Genomic DNA, 18,141 nt, shown 5'->3' with positions numbered 1-18,141 from the left:
AAATAACTCAATATACAGCCATTAATGTCTAAACCACCGGCAACAAAAGTGAGTACACCCCTTAGTGAAAGTTCCTGAAGTGTCAATATTTTGTGTGGCCACCATTATTTCCCAGAACTGCCTTAACTCTCCTGGGCATGGAGTTTACCAGAGCTTCACAGGTTGCCACTGGAATGCTTTTCCACTCCTCCATGACGACATCACGGAGCTGGCGGATATTCGAGACTTTGCGCTCCTCCACCTTCCGCTTGAGGATGCCCCAAAGATGTTCTATTGGGTTTAGGTCTGGAGACATGCTTGGCCAGTCCATCACCTTTACCCTCAGCCTCTTCAATAAAGCAGTGGTCGTCTTAGAGGTGTGTTTGGGGTCATTATCATGCTGGAACACTGCCCTGCGACCCAGTTTCCGGAGGGAGGGGATCATGCTCTGCTTCAGTATTTCACAGTACATATTGGAGTTCATGTGTCCCTCAATGAAATGTAACTCCCCAACACCTGCTGCACTCATGCAGCCCCAGACCATGGCATTCCCACCACCATGCTTGACTGTAGGCATGACACACTTATCTTTGTACTCCTCACCTGATTGCCGCCACACATGCTTGAGACCATCTGAACCAAACAAAATAATCTTGGTCTCATCAGATCATAGGACATGGTTCCAGTAATCCATGTCCTTTGTTGACATGTCTTCAGCAAACTGTTTGCGGGCTTTCTTGTGTAGAGACTTCAGAAGAGGCTTCCTTCTGGGGTGACAGCCATGCAGACCAATTTGATGTAGTGTGCGGCGTATGGTCTGAGCACTGACAGGCTGACCCCCCACCTTTTCAATCTCTGCAGCAATGCTGACAGCACTCCTGTGCCTATCTTTCAAAGACAGCAGTTGGATGTCACGCTGAGCACGTGCACTCAGCTTCTTTGGACGACCAACGCGAGGTCTGTTCTGAGTGGTTCCTGCTCTTTTAAAACGCTGGATGATCTTGGCCACTGTGCTGCAGCTCAGTTTCAGGGTGTTGGCAATCTTCTTGTAGCCTTGGCCATCTTCATGTAGCGCAACAATTCGTCTTTTAAGATCCTCAGAGAGTTCTTTGCCATGAGGTGCCATGTTGGAACTTTCAGTGACCAGTATGAGAGAGTGTAAGAGCTGTACTACTAAATTGAACACACCTGCTCCCTATGCACACCCGAGACCTAGTAACACTAGCGAGTCACATGGCATTTTGGAGGGAAAATGACAAGCAGTGCTCAATTTGGACATTTAGGGGTGTAGTCTATACTCACTTTTGTTGCCGGTGGTTTAGACATTAATGGCTGTATATTGAGTTATTTTGAGGGAAGAATAAATTTACACTGTTATGTAAGCTGCACACAGACTACTTTTCATTGTGTCAAAGTGTCATTTTGTCAGTGTTGTCCCATGAAAAGATATACTTAAATATCTGCAGAAATGTGAGGGGTGTACTCACTTTTGTGATACACTGTATATATATATTTACCATGTAGAAGCACTTTGTAGTTCTACAATTACTGACTGTAGTCCATCTGTTTCTCCGCATGCTTTGTTAGCCCCCTTTCACCCTGTTCTTCAATTGTCAAGACCTCTACAAGACCACTACAGAGTGGGTATTATTTGGGTGGTGTCATTCTCAGCACTGACACTGACATGGTGGTGGTGTGTTAGTGTGTGTTGTGCTGGTATGAGTGGATAAGACACAGCAACGCTGCTGGAGTTTTTAAACACATCACTGTCACTGCTGGACTGAAAATAGTCCACCGACCAAAAATATCCAGCCAACAGCATACAGCAAACAGTGGGCAGCATCCTGTGACCACTTAGGAAGTTCTAGAAGATGACCGACTCAAACAACAGCAATAGATTAGCGATCGTCTCTGAATTTACATCTACAAGGTGGACCAATTGGTAGGAGTGTCTAATAGAGTGGACAGTGAGTGGACACTGTATTTAAAAACTCCAGCAGCGCTGCTGTGTCTGATCCACTCATACTAGCACAACACACACTAACATACCACCACCATGTCAGTGTCACTGCAGTGCTGAGAATGACCCACCACCCAAATAATACCTGATCTGTGGTGGTCTTGTGGGGGTCCTGACCATTGAAGAACAGGGTAAAAGCAGGCTAAAAAGTATGTAGAGAAACAGATGGACTACAGTCAGTAATTGTTGAGTAATTGAGGTGGTTTTAATGTTATGCCTAATCGGTGTATATATATACAGTATATACAGTGTATCACAAAAGTGAGTACACCCCTCACATTTCTGCAAACATTTTATTATATCTTTTCATGGGACGACACTATAGAAATAAAACTTGGATATAACTTAGAGTAGTCAGTGTACAACTTGTATAGCAGTGTAGATTTACTGTCTTCTGAAAATAACTCAACACACAGCCATTAATGTCTAAATGGCTGGCAACATAAGTGAGTACACCCCACAGTGAACATGTCCAAATTGTGCCCAAAGTGTCAATATTTTGTGTGACCACCATTATTATCCAGCACTGCCTTAACCCTCCTGGGCATGGAATTCACCAGAGCTGCACAGGTTGCTACTGGAATCCTCTTCCACTCCTCCATGATGACATCACGGAGCTGGTGGATGTTAGACACCTTGAACTCCTCCACCTTCCACTTGAGGATGCGCCACAGGTGCTCAATTGGGTTTAGTCCATCACCTTTACCTTCAGCTTCCTCAGCAAGGCAGTTGTCATCTTGGAGGTTGTGTTTGGGGTCGTTATCCTGTTGGAAAACTGCCATGAGGCCCAGTTTTCGAAGGGAGGGGATCATGCTCTGTTTCAGAATGTCACAGTACATGTTGGAATTCATGTTTCCCTCAATGAACTGCAGCTCCCCAGTGCCAGCAACACTCATGCAGCCCAAGACCATGATGCTACCACCACCATGCTTGACTGTAGGCAAGATACAGTTGTCTTGGTACTTCTCACCAGGGCGCCGCCACACATGCTGGACACCATCTGAGCCAAACAAGTTTATCTTGGTCTCGTCAGACCATATAATGATATAATGAAATATTTGCAGAAATGTGAGGGGTGTACTCACTTTTGTGATACACTGTATATACGTATATACACAATATACTGTATATATACATTACATTTTTTTTATTTTTTTTTTGTCTAATCCTTATTTTATATTTATATATTTTATCATCTTCCTCATTTGAAGTATGTTATTTTTTTATAGACAATTTATTTATTTTCATTCTTAAGTCTAAAAGAGGTAAAAAGAAGTAAAAAGAAATATCACAGGAACATCACTTACCAGATAATATTAAGATGGTGGACTACTTGCACAGAATTTACAATGACATGATAGAGTGTGTTGTGCAGGTATTGGTGTGTTTAAGTTGTTGGGCAGTTGTAGCCTAGTGGTTAAGGAATTTGACTAGTAATCGAAAGGTCACTGATTCAAGCCCCACCACTGCCAGGCTGCCACTGTTGGGCCCTTAAGCAAGGCCCTTAACCTTCAATTGCTTAGACAGTATACTGTCACAGTACTGTAAGTCGCTTTGGATAAAAGCGTCTGCTAAATGCTGAAAATGTAAATGCGTATAAAGTACAGCACATGCAAAAGTATATGTGAATCAGCTGTTTTTAATTATTTTTTGTGAGGTCTGTCGGTATGGTAAATACTATCCAAATGATAAATCATACTAAAAAAAGCAATAAAACAAGAAATGGATCTAATCATAAAGGCACAGCTTTAGAGAGCATTACAATACAAATAATACCCTGGTGCTTGTTACAGTCCATTAAACAAGTGGAGCAAATCTAAATCTAAAATCTTATTTAAAAAAGGCAGAAAGTCTTGTTTAATAAGACTACTCAAGATTAATAAAGTATCTATCTATCCATCCATCCATCCATCCATGTCTAATGAAGATATTGTATAGTGACATGGTGGCAGTAATATAACAAGGTAAATTATTCAGATAACAATTCTCACTAAAAATATAAATTAAAATTAATTCATTAAATTAATGCAAAAATTAAAATATTATGGGGATGCCTTAGCTTAGCTTTTACTAGTTTAGTCAGGACTTATGGAATTACAATACCTGTAAACCTAAGCAGAACGGCGTGACGGTGACGAGCAGCGCAATGCGCGTTGCCGGCGTTCGTTCTCGTGAGCGCGCTCCCCGACTCTGTGTGACTCAGTGAGATTGAGTGTTGAATAGGTGAATATTCTGTTAGCTTAGCTCAGTTAGCTCACCCTAATCCACACCAGCTTTTAAAACGGGACAAATTTACTGTTCTTACAGCAAAAATGTCCAAACAAGAGCAAGTATTAATCCTCGACCCTGCGTCTGATCTGAAATTTAAAGGTAAACACTTTTGAAATTTTTTCTATGATGCACCCGACTGCTTGTCAGGGGATTATTTAGCTAGTTAGCTAACGTCATTCAGGTTTGTAGCTAACCGTAGCTAGCTAACTAGCAAAGGTCTGGTTCAGAGCGGGGAAATAAATGCAGCAACACCCGCTTTAGCGGCTTTCTCGTGCCGCCATTTTGAATGACGGGGCGAGGATTTAATGGCCTATGATAAATAAACCAGCATCAGTTTAAGTTTATAATAGCTAGAACAATACTGTCAGTACGACTGTCAGCTTAGCCCAGTTTAACACAGTTCATTCAATTACGAGCTAACGCAGCGGCTACGTTACTTACTGTTTCTCGTTATTCCTATTAAATGTCACTTACAATTTTACATTGACTGATTATCAAGCTTGGCTAACTGACAAGAAAGGAAATTGTAAAGGACTGATTACAGTCGTTTACACTTACTACGTTAGCAAACGGGATTCGCTAGCTGCTAAATACTCGTTCACATTACATAGCAAGCACGTAAACGCAGCTAGCTTGTTAGCTACTTACGTTTCATTCTATAGCTTTGGTGTCCGTTGGTGATGTGTATAATTTGGGAATTGGACTATCACATTATATGCTAATTAACAATCGTGCTTTTGGGTTTGGTTATTACATACTTAGCTAGTCATGGGCATTTTGCTTACCATGTTTTACACTTTATCCCAAGTAAGCGTTCAGTGACTTGTCTATTTCGTAACCAGAGCTGACTCAACTCAGCACTGATTACCATTGTGATATAATGTTGGATCGGTAAACGAAGGAGTTTGACGTTTTTCCCTAATCTGATGTACTTACACTTTGCATGTGGTAAATGCGTGTAAATTTACACCAATGCTCTTGATGGCGCATCAGTATCTGTAGGTGTGATGTTCAGATATGGGAATACAATGGATAAAATGGCTCAATACAGCCTGAATTATGTTTTAAAGGTGCAGTTGGTAGTAGGATTTTGGCTGAGGTGAACTACATCATCATATTGTGTTAAGGTTTTTTTTTTGGCCCACCCACAACCACAGTGTTATAAGATGCTAGGGATTAGCAAAAAGCCAGCCAAAGATATGGGTTGATTACAAAGCTTTTTGGTGCATGTCTGCAACACAACTAGCAAATGAAATGCAAAAAGGTAACTCAGTCTTGTGATGAACTGCATTTGATCACAATTTTGTGTACAATATCTGTTGGATAATGTTTTCCAAATATTTCCAATTTGTTTGTAAAAGTAAGAAATATTTAAAATTGACCTGAACAGCATTAATTAAAAACAGAGTCAGTAATAGTACACGTAGTTGTGGTTTGGTTACTACACTCCCATGTAGTTATTTTTTAATATTGCTTGTCACTGTTTTGCACTTTACCGCTAGAACTAGTTGGTGTCTTATGAACATTTACTTTTTTTAACATTTAGCAGACACTCTTATCTAGAGCTACTTACAGAAGTGCTTCCACAGTAAACATCATCTTACTCTAGTTTAAGAAGACAGTCCAAGAGGCCGCTCAGGTTGCGCAGTGGTAAAAACACATGCTGGGATCTCGAATACTTACTTATCTCTGCCTAGGCTGAGTGGCCACATGAACAACGATTGGCCTGTTGTTCAGATATGGGTGAGATTAAGCCGGGTAGGGTCTCTCTCCCATAGCTAATGCAATTACGACCTCTGCTGGCTGATTGATGGCACCTGCACAGAGATAAGAAAAGAGTGCTCTCAGGGTGTGTCTCTCCGTACACAGTGCTAAGCTGCACTGCACTCGTCAAAGTGTAAGTGATAAGATGCATACGGCATGCTGCCCACGTGTCGGAGGGGGCGTGGGTTAGCTTCGTTCTCCTCAATCAGAGCAGGGATCGCATTGGTGGTGAGGAAGGGGAGAAATGCATAAATAAAATAAAAAAAATAATAATAAAAAAAAAATATATATATATATATCAAGAATACAAATCAAAGGAATAGGTAGATTTTTAGGAGGCTATAGAGTAGACAATTAGTCAGTGCATGTAAGTTCTTAGCTTAACCCTTTGATGCACAAGCTAAGCAAACCCCTTCTAATGCACAACATGGGTCAAAAATGACCCATATTCATCCATTCAAGAATATTTTCATATGCACATTTGTCAGTTATTCATGTATTTGCTGTCTTAGCTAATAAAAGCTATCTATACTAGAATATGTAAACAGCTAGCAAGCAAATAGTATTGGACATATTCAAGATTCAAGAGCCGAATCTTTGGCTGTCTTTCAAAAGATCAGTAAATATGTTTTTGACTACAAACACTTACAAATGTCAGTAGTTCCTGTCAAATTCTATAGTAAATACATAAGGGTCATTTTTGACCCATGTTGTGCATTAGAAGGGTAGTGATACAAAAATGATTTTTATTAAAAAAGCAAAAAATATAACACTGAAATAAGGATTTGTGATGATCAAAAACAAGTTAATTGAAAAATTCATGGAAGCTTGAATGACGAAATTAATTTATTGCAAAGATATAGAAAATAAAAACTAAGTTGGGTCACTTTTGACCCAGGTTGTGCATCAAAGGGTTAAATGCATAAGCAAAAAGGTGGGTCTTTAATTATCTATTGAAGATGGTAAGAGACTCAGATGTTCGAACAAACAGAGGAAGTTCGTTCCACCACTTGGGTGCTGGAACAGAGAACAGCTTTGATGCGTGTCTTCCTCAAGTCCTGGGTGGAGGAACAAGGCCAGCAAGACTTGTGGCTGTGTGGTACAGAGCAGGGTTTTATGAGTTCTCAAAGGTAGCTTGGGGTTAGTCCATCTTGGCTTTGTAGGCAAGCTTCATTGTTTTAAAACTAAATGCGGACAGCTACAGGAAGCCAGTGAAGAGAATGCAACAGTGTGTAAACAGCTACTTTTCCATCACCACTTTTACATATTAATTAATAATGTGGAACACTAGAACAGTAACATTTCATTTGCTCTTAATCTGTACAGCTGAGATAATCAAATAAGAGATCCAGTCTACAAGTTTTTTCAACCTATCAATTACCATGTTTTCTCTGTTACATTAAAATGATGTAGAACTTGGATACTTGGCTGGCGCAGTGGTAATAACAAGCTAGCATACCAGTGCTGACATCTCAAATTTAAATGTTAACTCGGATTTTGGTAGGCTGGACACCTATATGGACAATGATTGGATAATCCGAGGGTGAAAATGCTGGAGGGGATTCCTCATGACTGCAGCAATTGTGACCTTTGCCGGCTGTTTGATGGTGCCTGCACAGGGACGAGGGATAATGGAGATCAATGTGTGATCCTCTATGCATGATACAGATCTCCATATGAACCTGCCTTGTGCAGTTAATTCTCGACATTCTCAAATGTAGCTAAATTAAAACAGCTCTGCTGTCAAAAAAAGAGTGGGCCAAAATACATTCACTGCAATGTAAAAGACTCATAGCAAATTATCACAAAAGTTTGATTGCAGTTCTTGCTGCCAAGGGTGGCACGGCCAAATTTAAGGTTTACGTTTAGTGGGGCAGTTACTTTTTTCATGGGTGATATAGGTTTTGAAAAAATCTGTATCTTTAAGAAATTAAATGATAATTTAAAAGCTGCATTTTGTGTTCACTTGTGTTCTCTACCCAAAACAAGGTCACGTTTACGCACTAAACCATAAAATAAATGAACCTCTAGACCTGCAAAAAAGCCTCAAATCATCAACTATCCTAAATATACCAAAGTCCTGTTCCTCTGTGACCTGTATACCTTCCTAAAGGTACTGCCAAGGACTGGAGAGTATACCTTGCTAAAGGGAGATTATGTCCCAACTTGCCCCCTCTGTGGACCATGAACCTCTTTTAAACACATCCTCTATACATGCCAAAAGATGAACGCCACCTGAAAAAATCCTACAGAACAAACAAGTTCCCTATAAGACTGAACCTATTGTTCAGCCATAATAATAGCTATAGCAGCTGACATGATGTTAAGAATCAAACAAACAAATCTCTTGTTCTCTTTATCTTGTATTAAAATTAGCTGGAATGGTGAAAACAACTGAATGTGTCATTAGCAAAAACAAAAGGAATATGGTGAGGGTAAATACTTTTTCCTCAGTATTGTAGGTCCACTGTAAATTAAGGTTAGGTGACGTAAAAAAGAGCTTTTAATGCTATTAGATGTGTCTAATGATAATTATGACAAAATAGCAATATAACAAATGTACACAAAACAGGATAGACAAATGTAGAAATAATGCTGTCTTAAAATAGACAACTTAAACTCAGCAAAAACCTGATATGCCTTAATGTTTTATGTGTGACAGTTTGGAGGCTGTTCACCCATTGTTTACAACCATTAATGTTATAAAGCCCATTAGGTGACTAAATATTTTGTTAACTATAGTCGCTGAATTAAATATGTACTATATTTGCTTACAGGCCCTTTCACAGATGTGGTGACCACCAACCTCAAGCTCCTGAACCCATCCGATAAAAAAGTGTGCTTCAAAGTGAAGACAACTGCTCCACGGCGCTACTGTGTAAGACCCAACAGTGGCTCCATTGATCCTGGATCTTCAATCATTATCTCTGGTAAGATGTATACAAGTATCATACACATCCTGATTAGTTTTATTCCCATCAATTCCAACAGCTTAATAACCTCACCTGGACAGATTGGACAGTATTCTTTCAGGTTGAAAAGAAATGCAATTGCACAGGCCAAATAATCTCCAAAACTTTTCTTCGTTGGCTTTATGAAAGTGTTGTGTTGCTGAATCAGCTTTAAACCAAAGCGTATGTTCACCAATAAAAGTATATGAAACAAACGTAAATTTACTATGATGAATTATCATGATTTGTGCAGTTGTAGTGGTAGCCATAAAAGCAATAAAATACATTTGAGATGGCATTTTAGAGGCTCCTGTTTTGAAAGATATGAGAAAAAAATATATAAATATGCACACCCATAAACTAATACTTTGTTGAAGCACCTTTTGATTTTATGATAGCATTCAGTCTTTTGGGTAAATATGGATAAATCTGTATCATTTATCAGCATGGAACATCTTGACTTGGCAGTTTTACCACTCTTCCTTGCAAAAGCCCTCCAGATCTGTCAGATTGCAAGGGAATGTTCAGTTTTTGGTAATGTCACTGTTGTTTCGTATTGGATTCATTTGTTGATGACTTTCATGGTAAATGTAATGCCGTGGAATGTTCTCCTACACAGAAGTCTGGTCTTGAATAGCTGGAAATACGTGCTGGGCGTTTTGCAAAGATGAGCTGCAAGTGAACTGATTGTTACTATGATTGCAGTTTCATTTTCTTTTGGATTCCACAGCTTTCCTTATGCCTTTGTGTCAAAAAGAGCATAATTGACCTGGTCCTCTGGAATGGATGATTATTTTTTCTCAAGCTTTACATGTCTCTGAGGTAGTTGTGCGGTAATTTCGTTGGCGACATGTTCGTTTATGCATCCAAATCCCAATAGGTTAACTGATTGGCATCCTGCATTTTTCTCCCATAATTTAGTCATGTCCAATTACCCTGATTGTGTCCTCTATACTGATTCAACCTCTCACCGCTGACTGAGGACGCCTCTCAACTGACATACGCCCCCTCCGGCACGTAGTCAGTACAGACTGCATTTTTCACCTGCACGAGTCGAGTTCATACACTTGACGGGCACTGTGTATGGAGGGCCACACCCCCATCAGCATTATTCCTCAGCCCTGTGCAGGCGCCAGCAGGGGCCGCAGTTGCACCAGTTGGACCTATGATCCGACTTTTTTACCCTCCAGCCAATCGTTGTTCATGCTGCCGCCCAGCACAGTCGGAAAGGCAGAGCTGAGTTTCGATACGATGTATTCGAAACCCCAACTTTGGTGCACTAGCGTACTTTACCGCTGCGCCACCTGAGCGGCTTTCAAAATGTATTCTTGTTCTGCACCCAGTAATTCCGGATCAGTATTAACCTGTTACTAAGGCTAAATGAATAAATTAAATATTAAATGTTGATGATTATTAAGTTTACCATTAGGTAGTGCTACGAGTTGCTCTAACTGTTATAGAATCCTATTACCTATTATAGAATCATGTCATTGAGTGTAAGCTTTGTTTGTTTCTTCTTTTAGTAATGCTGCAGCCTTTTGACTATGACCCAAATGAGAAAAGTAAACACAAATTCATGGTGCAGACCATTTTTGCACCATCCAACGTAACTGATTTGGAAGCAGTGGTAAGTATTTTGTTCATTTTCTGACTGTATATTATGACATCTTTTTGTTTGGCTGTATCACAGTAATGAGTTTACAGTTTTGTCACCTGTTTGTATACGGTGATATATTGCGAGGCTTTCCTAAACTGATACATGTAAAGTTACCACCAGAGGGCAGTACGGGTTTGTATGGTTTTCGCCTGCTGCAAAGGCCAGCCCACTGCTGCATTGTTGATATTCTGACTTGTACTGTACTATCAAAAAAGTACATTTTAATCATTGTTCTTCGTGTTTCTCTCTTTCTCTTATCCTGCATTTCTTATTTTCCCTTATTTCAAAATAAATATTTTGTCCAGGATCAATGCCAGTGCTTATTGATCTAAATAAAAGATAAAATTTTTGAACTTTCGACCTTACTTGGTGTACAAACCAGCATTTGCAAAGACTGTGTAAAACCTTCTGAGATTTAGACTATATTGATGCACAATCAGCATACATTAGATTTACATACCTGTTCACTTTTCTTTACACGTTTCAGTGGAAAGATGCAAAGCCAGAGGACCTTATGGACTCGAAACTGAGATGTGTTTTTGAACTGCCTTCGGAAAACGATAAAATGGTGAGTGGTGCCTTACTCATTTCTTCTTTACCTGCTTACCTAAATAATTAGCATGGAGAGATGACATTTAGAATAGCAAAAGAGCAGGGGGAGCCTGTCTTGAGCTGCCCTGCTTACATCTTCAGTCTTAAAGTCTTAAATTTAACCATGTAGTTCTGTTTTCACTTTTATCTGTGCATTATCCTGGTCAAGGTTGTGGGAAGTCTGGTTTCACCGTGAAACACTGGGTGCAGGTCAGGAAAACAACCCGAACATGGCACCAATACATCTCAGGGCTTCGACCATTCCCCCACACAACGACATTAGCTAATCATGTATCATGTCTATGTAGGCGGCCGGCGGGCTGGCTAATAGCATGTGGTGGGCTAGCATAATAAACCGCTCCACCACCTAAGTGCCCTGCAGTACTTCTCTTAAAACTGATCTCTGGGGGTGGGGGGTTGCATCTTTGTTGCATCTCCTGTTTGAGACATTATTTTTCAGTATCTAATTGGATTAACCTTTAACAATTCAACTGTTCACTTATTTTTTTACTGTTGCATATTCAAGCTCTTAATATAATTTAACGGCACATCCCTGGCACAAATTACCCTGACCAAAAACCCTTTTGCTGTTTAGACTTGACTGGCACCTGAGCTGCTGGGTTGTGCATCTCAGTCTTCATTTCTTTTTTAATGCATTTTTCTATCTAGTTGTGTCCAAATACCCAATCACATTTTGCTTCCTCTACTGCTGCAGACCTCCACTCCTGACCGAGGAGAGTGGTGACTATCACATGCCCCCTCAGTCATGTGTGCATTAGCCTACTGCTTCTTTTTTCACCTGCACAAGGTGGGTTCAAGATGGAATCCGTATCCCACAAGTAGAGTCACGCCCTGATCTCCATTATTCCCCATCCCAGTGCAGGCATCATCTATTAGCCACCAAAGATCGTAATTGATTCCCACCCGCGAACGAGCCAATCATTATCCGTACAGGCACCCTGCCTGCCGGTAGCAGAGCTTAGATTGGAACTTGCGAGTTGCAGATGTCTGCTCTGGTGTGCTAGCATGTTTTACCGCTGTGACACTTGAGCTTCCCCTCTGTCTTCATTTCTGAAAGGATTGATTATGCTGATTTATCCATTTTTATTTTTCAATTAGTTTCTGAGGAGAAGATGTTAGTTACTGATGTGATAAACTCAAACACTACAGATGTGGTAGATATAAGGTCAAAAATGCTGCAGTTTTTTTTTCTAGAGGTGAATTAACAGTGCATGGTGTTGCATCCCATGGCTTTTGAATGAGTAAATGTATATTTATCTGACTATTTCTCAGCAAATATGAAATTGTATATATTTTTAGGAAATGGGAAGATTGTCAATATGATAAAGCCCTGAGGAGAAATTCAATACATTTGGCATATTTGGAACCGTTATGGTAAAAGTTTGGAAGGAGTTTTAAATGCACAGTGTTTCATACAAGTTAGTACAGAATATCTATCATATTCACAAAGAAGATGATAGAATTTTCCACTGTTAAGATATTAACATACACTTCTAAACCATTTTTGGCGACACGGTGGCTCAGTGGGTAGCATTGTCGCCTCACAGCAAGAAGGTCCTGGGTTAGATCCCCAGGTGGGACGGTCGGGGTCCTTTCTGTGTGGAGTTTGCATGTTCTCCCCGTGTCTGCTTGGGTTTTCTCCGAGAGCTCCGGTTTCCTCCCACAGTCCAAAGACATGCAAATTGTTTGTGACTGTGTTTGACATTAAACTTGTGAATTGATGAATCCTGTGTAACGATTAACTACTGTTTCTGTCATGAATGTAACCAAGGTGTGTAAAACATGTTAAATCCTAATAAATAACTGAACCGTTTTTGATACTTAATGATAATGATAATAATAATAACAATAGTAATAATAGTATTAGAAGACCATTACAAAAGCCAAACTCACTAAATGTCTTCCTGTTTTTTTAGTATTTTTTCTTGGTTCATTTTAAGCACATGCAAAACATGCACTCAACTCTATGCTTTAGAAGCCTGTAGGCTGACTGCAGGCAAAGAGCCCTTTACCTATGTAAAAACACTTGTATGATAAAAGCATAGCTCCTGTTTCTCTACTGTCATTTAAAGTTAGGCATCAGCACCCAGGCAGCTGGGCTCAGCACCCCCTGGTTGCGGAAGTATTCTGGCAGCTGGGTGGCCCCCACTCTTGGAGCATACAGCAAACCTATAGACAGCCGAAATTTGACTGGCGAACAGAAAGTGGTTGAGTTTCTGAATTTCAGGCCAGGCCAGAGATCAGGATGGAACAGTCAGAGTCAGGTTTGTGAGAGGTAGTCATGGTAACTTCATTAGCATGAGGTACCGATAAGGAATGTTTAAACATCTTAGTGGTGTTATCACCTTTTAGCAACGTTTGAGATGATAAACAGTGCTATTTGCTTACTCTTAGTCAGAGATGTATGAATAACAACATTCTGTGATTTTTAACTTGGAGCTGACTTGCAGGAGCTTCAAAAAGTATCAAAAGCAGAATCTACAGCAGAATCATCTTATGAAATGTTGGAAACATCAATTATTTAAAAGCTCAATCTTAACAGAATTCACAGACAGTTTATTATATCACAAAGTAACCTGAGGCTGTATTGAGAATAAAAATCTAATTCTACCACAAAGAGTTTTTCTAAGTGACACAAAATTTTCTTAGCTAAGAGTTCCTTTTAAAAATGTATGAACAAAACTGCTGAGTGGACTTTTTCCTTAAGTCTCTCACTTCTCTCATATGTAAACTAAAATATGATTGTTTTGGTCCAGTTTCAACATAGTATCATGATTTATGATACTGTGTTGACTGTAATCATGCAAATAATTTTATATAAATAAAAAAATTTATATTTTTGTGTATTTGTCTCAACTTAACAATACAGATCGGTACTGGAATGTGTGACATTGTAAATTAATAAGAGCTTAGTATTTATTGACAGGATGTATTTATACAACCGTCTTGGTTTGTAAGCATCTGAAATAACAATGAGGGATTTGTTGGACAATGTCAGGACTGCATGGATGTCAAGTGTTTGATGTATAGTGCAACAGACAGATATTCTAAAATCATCATCGCTGCATAACCATGTTTTTACTGTGTTCAAATAGCAGCGAGTTGCCAAAACCCAATGCATTTCCTCTAAGGTGTAGCTGAGGCAACGGCATTCCTGATTGCTTTTTAATCACTGCAATAGTCTTACTGTTAAAGTGATACTTCTTAAATGCTCATTAGCATTAGATTTTTAAAATATAGTTGAATATCTTAATTGTAGCTGTTTTTAGACTAATGAAAATAAAATCCAACCTTTGTAAATTCAATCTTTGTAAAACAATTTAATATATGCCACAATTACTGATATCCGTAGAAATTCTTAGAAACTAATATTTTACTTTTTAAGTTGATCAGAGCATCAAGGAAATTCCAAGCAGTATTTCATGATTTCCTGCTTCACTGACTTATATAAAGATGATGTGACACAGAGGTCAGATTCTCCTAGTCAGTCTTTAACGTGGGAAAGACGAGAGAGAACACAATTTAAAATAGAGAAAAGTGTGTTGACCTTTTTAAGTCAGGGAATGACCTTTTAAAAATGACTGCTGGCCTGAAAATGCATATCTCAAGTTAAGACAATTTTAATAGTTCAGAACAATTGGTATTTTAAAAAAAACTTGCCTGGATGAGGATCTATGTTTATTTTTTCTCTGACCACTGTGCAAAGGATGGTAACAGAGGCAGAAATCTCCAAGGATCACTGTTTACATTTACATTTACATTTTCAGCATTTAGCAGACGCTTTTATCCAAAGCGACTTACACAATGAGCTGAACACGATGAGCAATTGAGGGTTAAGGGCCTTGCTCAGGGACCCAACAGTGGCAACTTTGTGGTGGTGGTGGGGCTTGAACCGGCAACCTTCTGTTTACTAGTCCAGTACCTTAACCACTGAGCTATCACTGGCCCCACTGTTGGAGATTTACAGAAAATTAACATCTTGATGTCACCATGTCTCCAAAACTTTTATCAGTTATCACCTCCAGGTCAACAGACTCTTTGGAAGGACTGGCAGAAAAAGTCTTTTATTTCAGTTAATCACAAGACATTAGCACCTGGAGGTTATTATCAATGCTACTGGGACTTTGATTCAAACCATACTCGGTGGTCAGATGAAACAGATTTTGCTTAAACGAAAACAGGTGAACAGGTTTTTCTTCCAAAGGCAGTAGCACCTTGTTAGAGTACATGGCATTATGGACACTGTTGTATAACAGAACATTTTAAATAAATTCCCCTGTATTCTAATGTTATGTAATAGGAGATGACTAGGTGCTGTTTTGTTAGCAAAGGCAGGTTGTACCAAGTTGATGAGAAATTTACTTCAGCAGTTAGATTTTTTTTCACAGCAAATTTCTTATAATTACCTTTACCAGAGGTGCCAACAATTGTGGAGGGGGCAGTACAGTCTTAAATTTAAGACTTAAATCTTTGGCTATAAGCAATTCTATTGTAAACTCACATTATTCAGTAGAACTAAACTGGATTCAATGTGGATATACACTGATCAGAGATAACATTATGACCACCTTCTTAATATTGTGTTGGTCCCTTTTGCTGCCAAAACAGCCCTGCAACTGCGATGCACCTTTCTATCAGAATTAGCATAAACTTCTTCAGCAATTTGAGCTCCCCACGTGCATCAATGAGCCTTGGGAGCCCATGACCCTGTTGCCGGTTTACCACTACTACTACCTTGGATCACTTTTGATAGATACTGACCACTGCAGACCGGGAACACCCCACAAGAGCTGCAGTTTTGGAGATGCTCTGACCCAGTCTAGCCATCACAATTTGGCCCTTGTCAAACTCACTCAAATCCTTACGCTTGTCTATTTTTCCTGCTTCTAACACATCAACTTTGAAGATAAAATGTTCACTTGCTGCCTAATATATCCCACCCACTAACAGGTGCCGTGATGATGAGATCAGTGTTATCAGTGATTAGAGTAATCAGTGTTATTCACTTCACTTCATAATGTTATGCCTGGTCGGTATAAAGTGTTTACATTTTACATTCAGAGCAAAAGGCACAACAGCTGTGCAATACTTTAATACTCTATCCTTATCAATCCTATAAAAAAATGATGGTCATTATCATAACCATTAGACATTAGTTTTTAGTTTGTGTCTAGCTCTTGAAGCAGAGTTCATTCTTGTGTAGGGAACAGTGAGTACCTACCTATTATACTAAAGCAGTTGAAGTAAAGTAGATGAGATGAGGGAGGATTAGCTTTATACAGGTTAAGAATAAAATGTCTAATGTGAACAAGACCTTAAATTATTACGTTTTTGCTCCTTCTGTAAAATAGAAAAACATGCAAAAATACAAAACCATGCTTTAACTTCTGATATCTGTGGTAATCTGACTATTTGCAGTTGTATTTCAACATCTTAAGAATCAAGCTCAACTCCATTATACCCAGATATTAAACTATTTGATCAAACTTACATTGTTCTGATCATTTTCTCCTGCATGAATTGCTCATCTGTTTTATTATCTTTGTTCTGAACAGAATGATGTTGAGCCGATCAAAGCTGCCCCCACCCATAGCGCCTCTAAAACAGAGAGTACATCAGGATCCAAGCCCAGCAGTGTGTCCCTGGATGACACAGAAATGAGAAAACTGTTGGAGGACTGCAAAAGGCTGCAATCAGAGATGAGCAAACTGGCAGATGAAAACCGACAACTGAAGGTACAAAAAAGCACCAGTCTAGTTTAATACACTACACAGAACAAAACATTTATTATACCTACAACAGACATCTCGGATATGTTTTTCACAAACACAAAAGTGGTCTACAGCAGAGTTTTTACTCCTTGTTTTGGAGGTGTAATTTTTCTTTCTCATCGTTTGTTAGGATGAGGGTGTGCGAATGAGGAAGGCTCAACGATCAGAAAACATGGTCTCGAATACAGCAGCCATGATGAGGAAGGAAACCAGTTCCAAATCACTTCCCTCACTGCTTGTTGTTATTGCAGCCATCTTCATTGGATTCTTCTTGGGAAAGTTTGTGTTGTAGAATAAACATGTCTATTTAGCCCAGCTCCTTCCAGTCTGTCCTGGGCTCGGGGGCGAAGCGTGTGTTCTTGTCGTTCAGCGTCGCATCAGTGCTAGTGTGGCCTAAGGCGGCGGGGAAAAAGCGTTTGTGTACAGAATCATTCAAACAGGCCTTGCCTTTTTGCAATCTCACATGGTTAGTACACATACACACTCAGAAAAGAGAAGAACAAAAAAGTCTCTTCCTTTTTTCCCCCATCTTCTGTTCTTTTGTTGTGGTGAGGGGTGGGGTTTTTTTTTTCCTCCTTCCAAAATTGAGATGAGCCTGTACATTCATCATTGTCAATTGCAGTCAAATTGCCGGCACTGTGTAGAGACCTTAATGAAAATTAAAAAAAAAGAAATCTATAATGAATAAATAAAAAGAATTGTTCTCTCTTTCTCTCTGTGGTTTTAATAAGTGTTGAACTGTTTTAAGTGTCTTGTACATGTCATTTTGATCCTTTTAAGAAAATGGAAAACTCAAAAGGAAAAAAGACTGCTACGTATTGCTGGTTGGCCTCTTCACAGTCAAACTAATCTTGAGATTTAATATCTTGTTTTCTTGAATGTGAAGAATTCAGCTAGGAAAATATGTGCCTCCTTCCATATATGTTATTTTCTCTTAGTTACCTGACACACATCATACAGTTATATAAAATCTAAGAATTTACTTTATGCAAATGATATACTTAATGTGAGGCAACTGTTAACTAAATAAAGATGAACACTCTTGACTGTCTATGGTATTTAACATTGAGCCAGTGGGAAATAAGAAAAATGAAATAAAATATCTTTAACATTATT

The 18,141-nt window shown here is 39.2% G+C and overlaps 1 protein-coding gene across 2 annotated transcripts; it reads left to right on the top strand.

The window, feature by feature from the left end:
• The first annotated feature begins 4,178 nt into the window (after positions 1–4,178).
• On the top strand, positions 4,179–17,737 carry vapa (VAMP (vesicle-associated membrane protein)-associated protein A). 2 transcript variants are annotated; one of them, XM_062991255.1, is made up of 7 exons: positions 4,179–4,369; positions 8,812–8,964; positions 10,509–10,612; positions 11,130–11,210; positions 13,327–13,518; positions 16,810–16,989; positions 17,156–17,737. In XM_062991255.1, the coding sequence occupies exons 1-7, from the start codon at positions 4,312–4,314 to the stop codon at positions 17,315–17,317; spliced, it is 930 nt and encodes a 309-aa protein (XP_062847325.1). In that variant the 5' UTR covers positions 4,179–4,311; the 3' UTR covers positions 17,318–17,737. The 2 variants fall into 2 exon arrangements, with proteins under 2 accessions (XP_062847325.1, XP_062847326.1); XM_062991256.1 differs by lacking the exon at positions 13,327–13,518 and having other exon boundaries at positions 4,186–4,369.
• Positions 17,738–18,141: the final 404 nt, after the last annotated feature.

Source organism: Trichomycterus rosablanca, chromosome 3 (genome assembly GCF_030014385.1).
Source record: "Trichomycterus rosablanca isolate fTriRos1 chromosome 3, fTriRos1.hap1, whole genome shotgun sequence".
Classification (NCBI taxonomy): Eukaryota; Metazoa; Chordata; class Actinopteri; order Siluriformes; family Trichomycteridae; genus Trichomycterus; species Trichomycterus rosablanca.
Note: the sequence above shows the minus strand (reverse complement) of the source record. Positions and strands in the feature narration are given on the sequence as shown.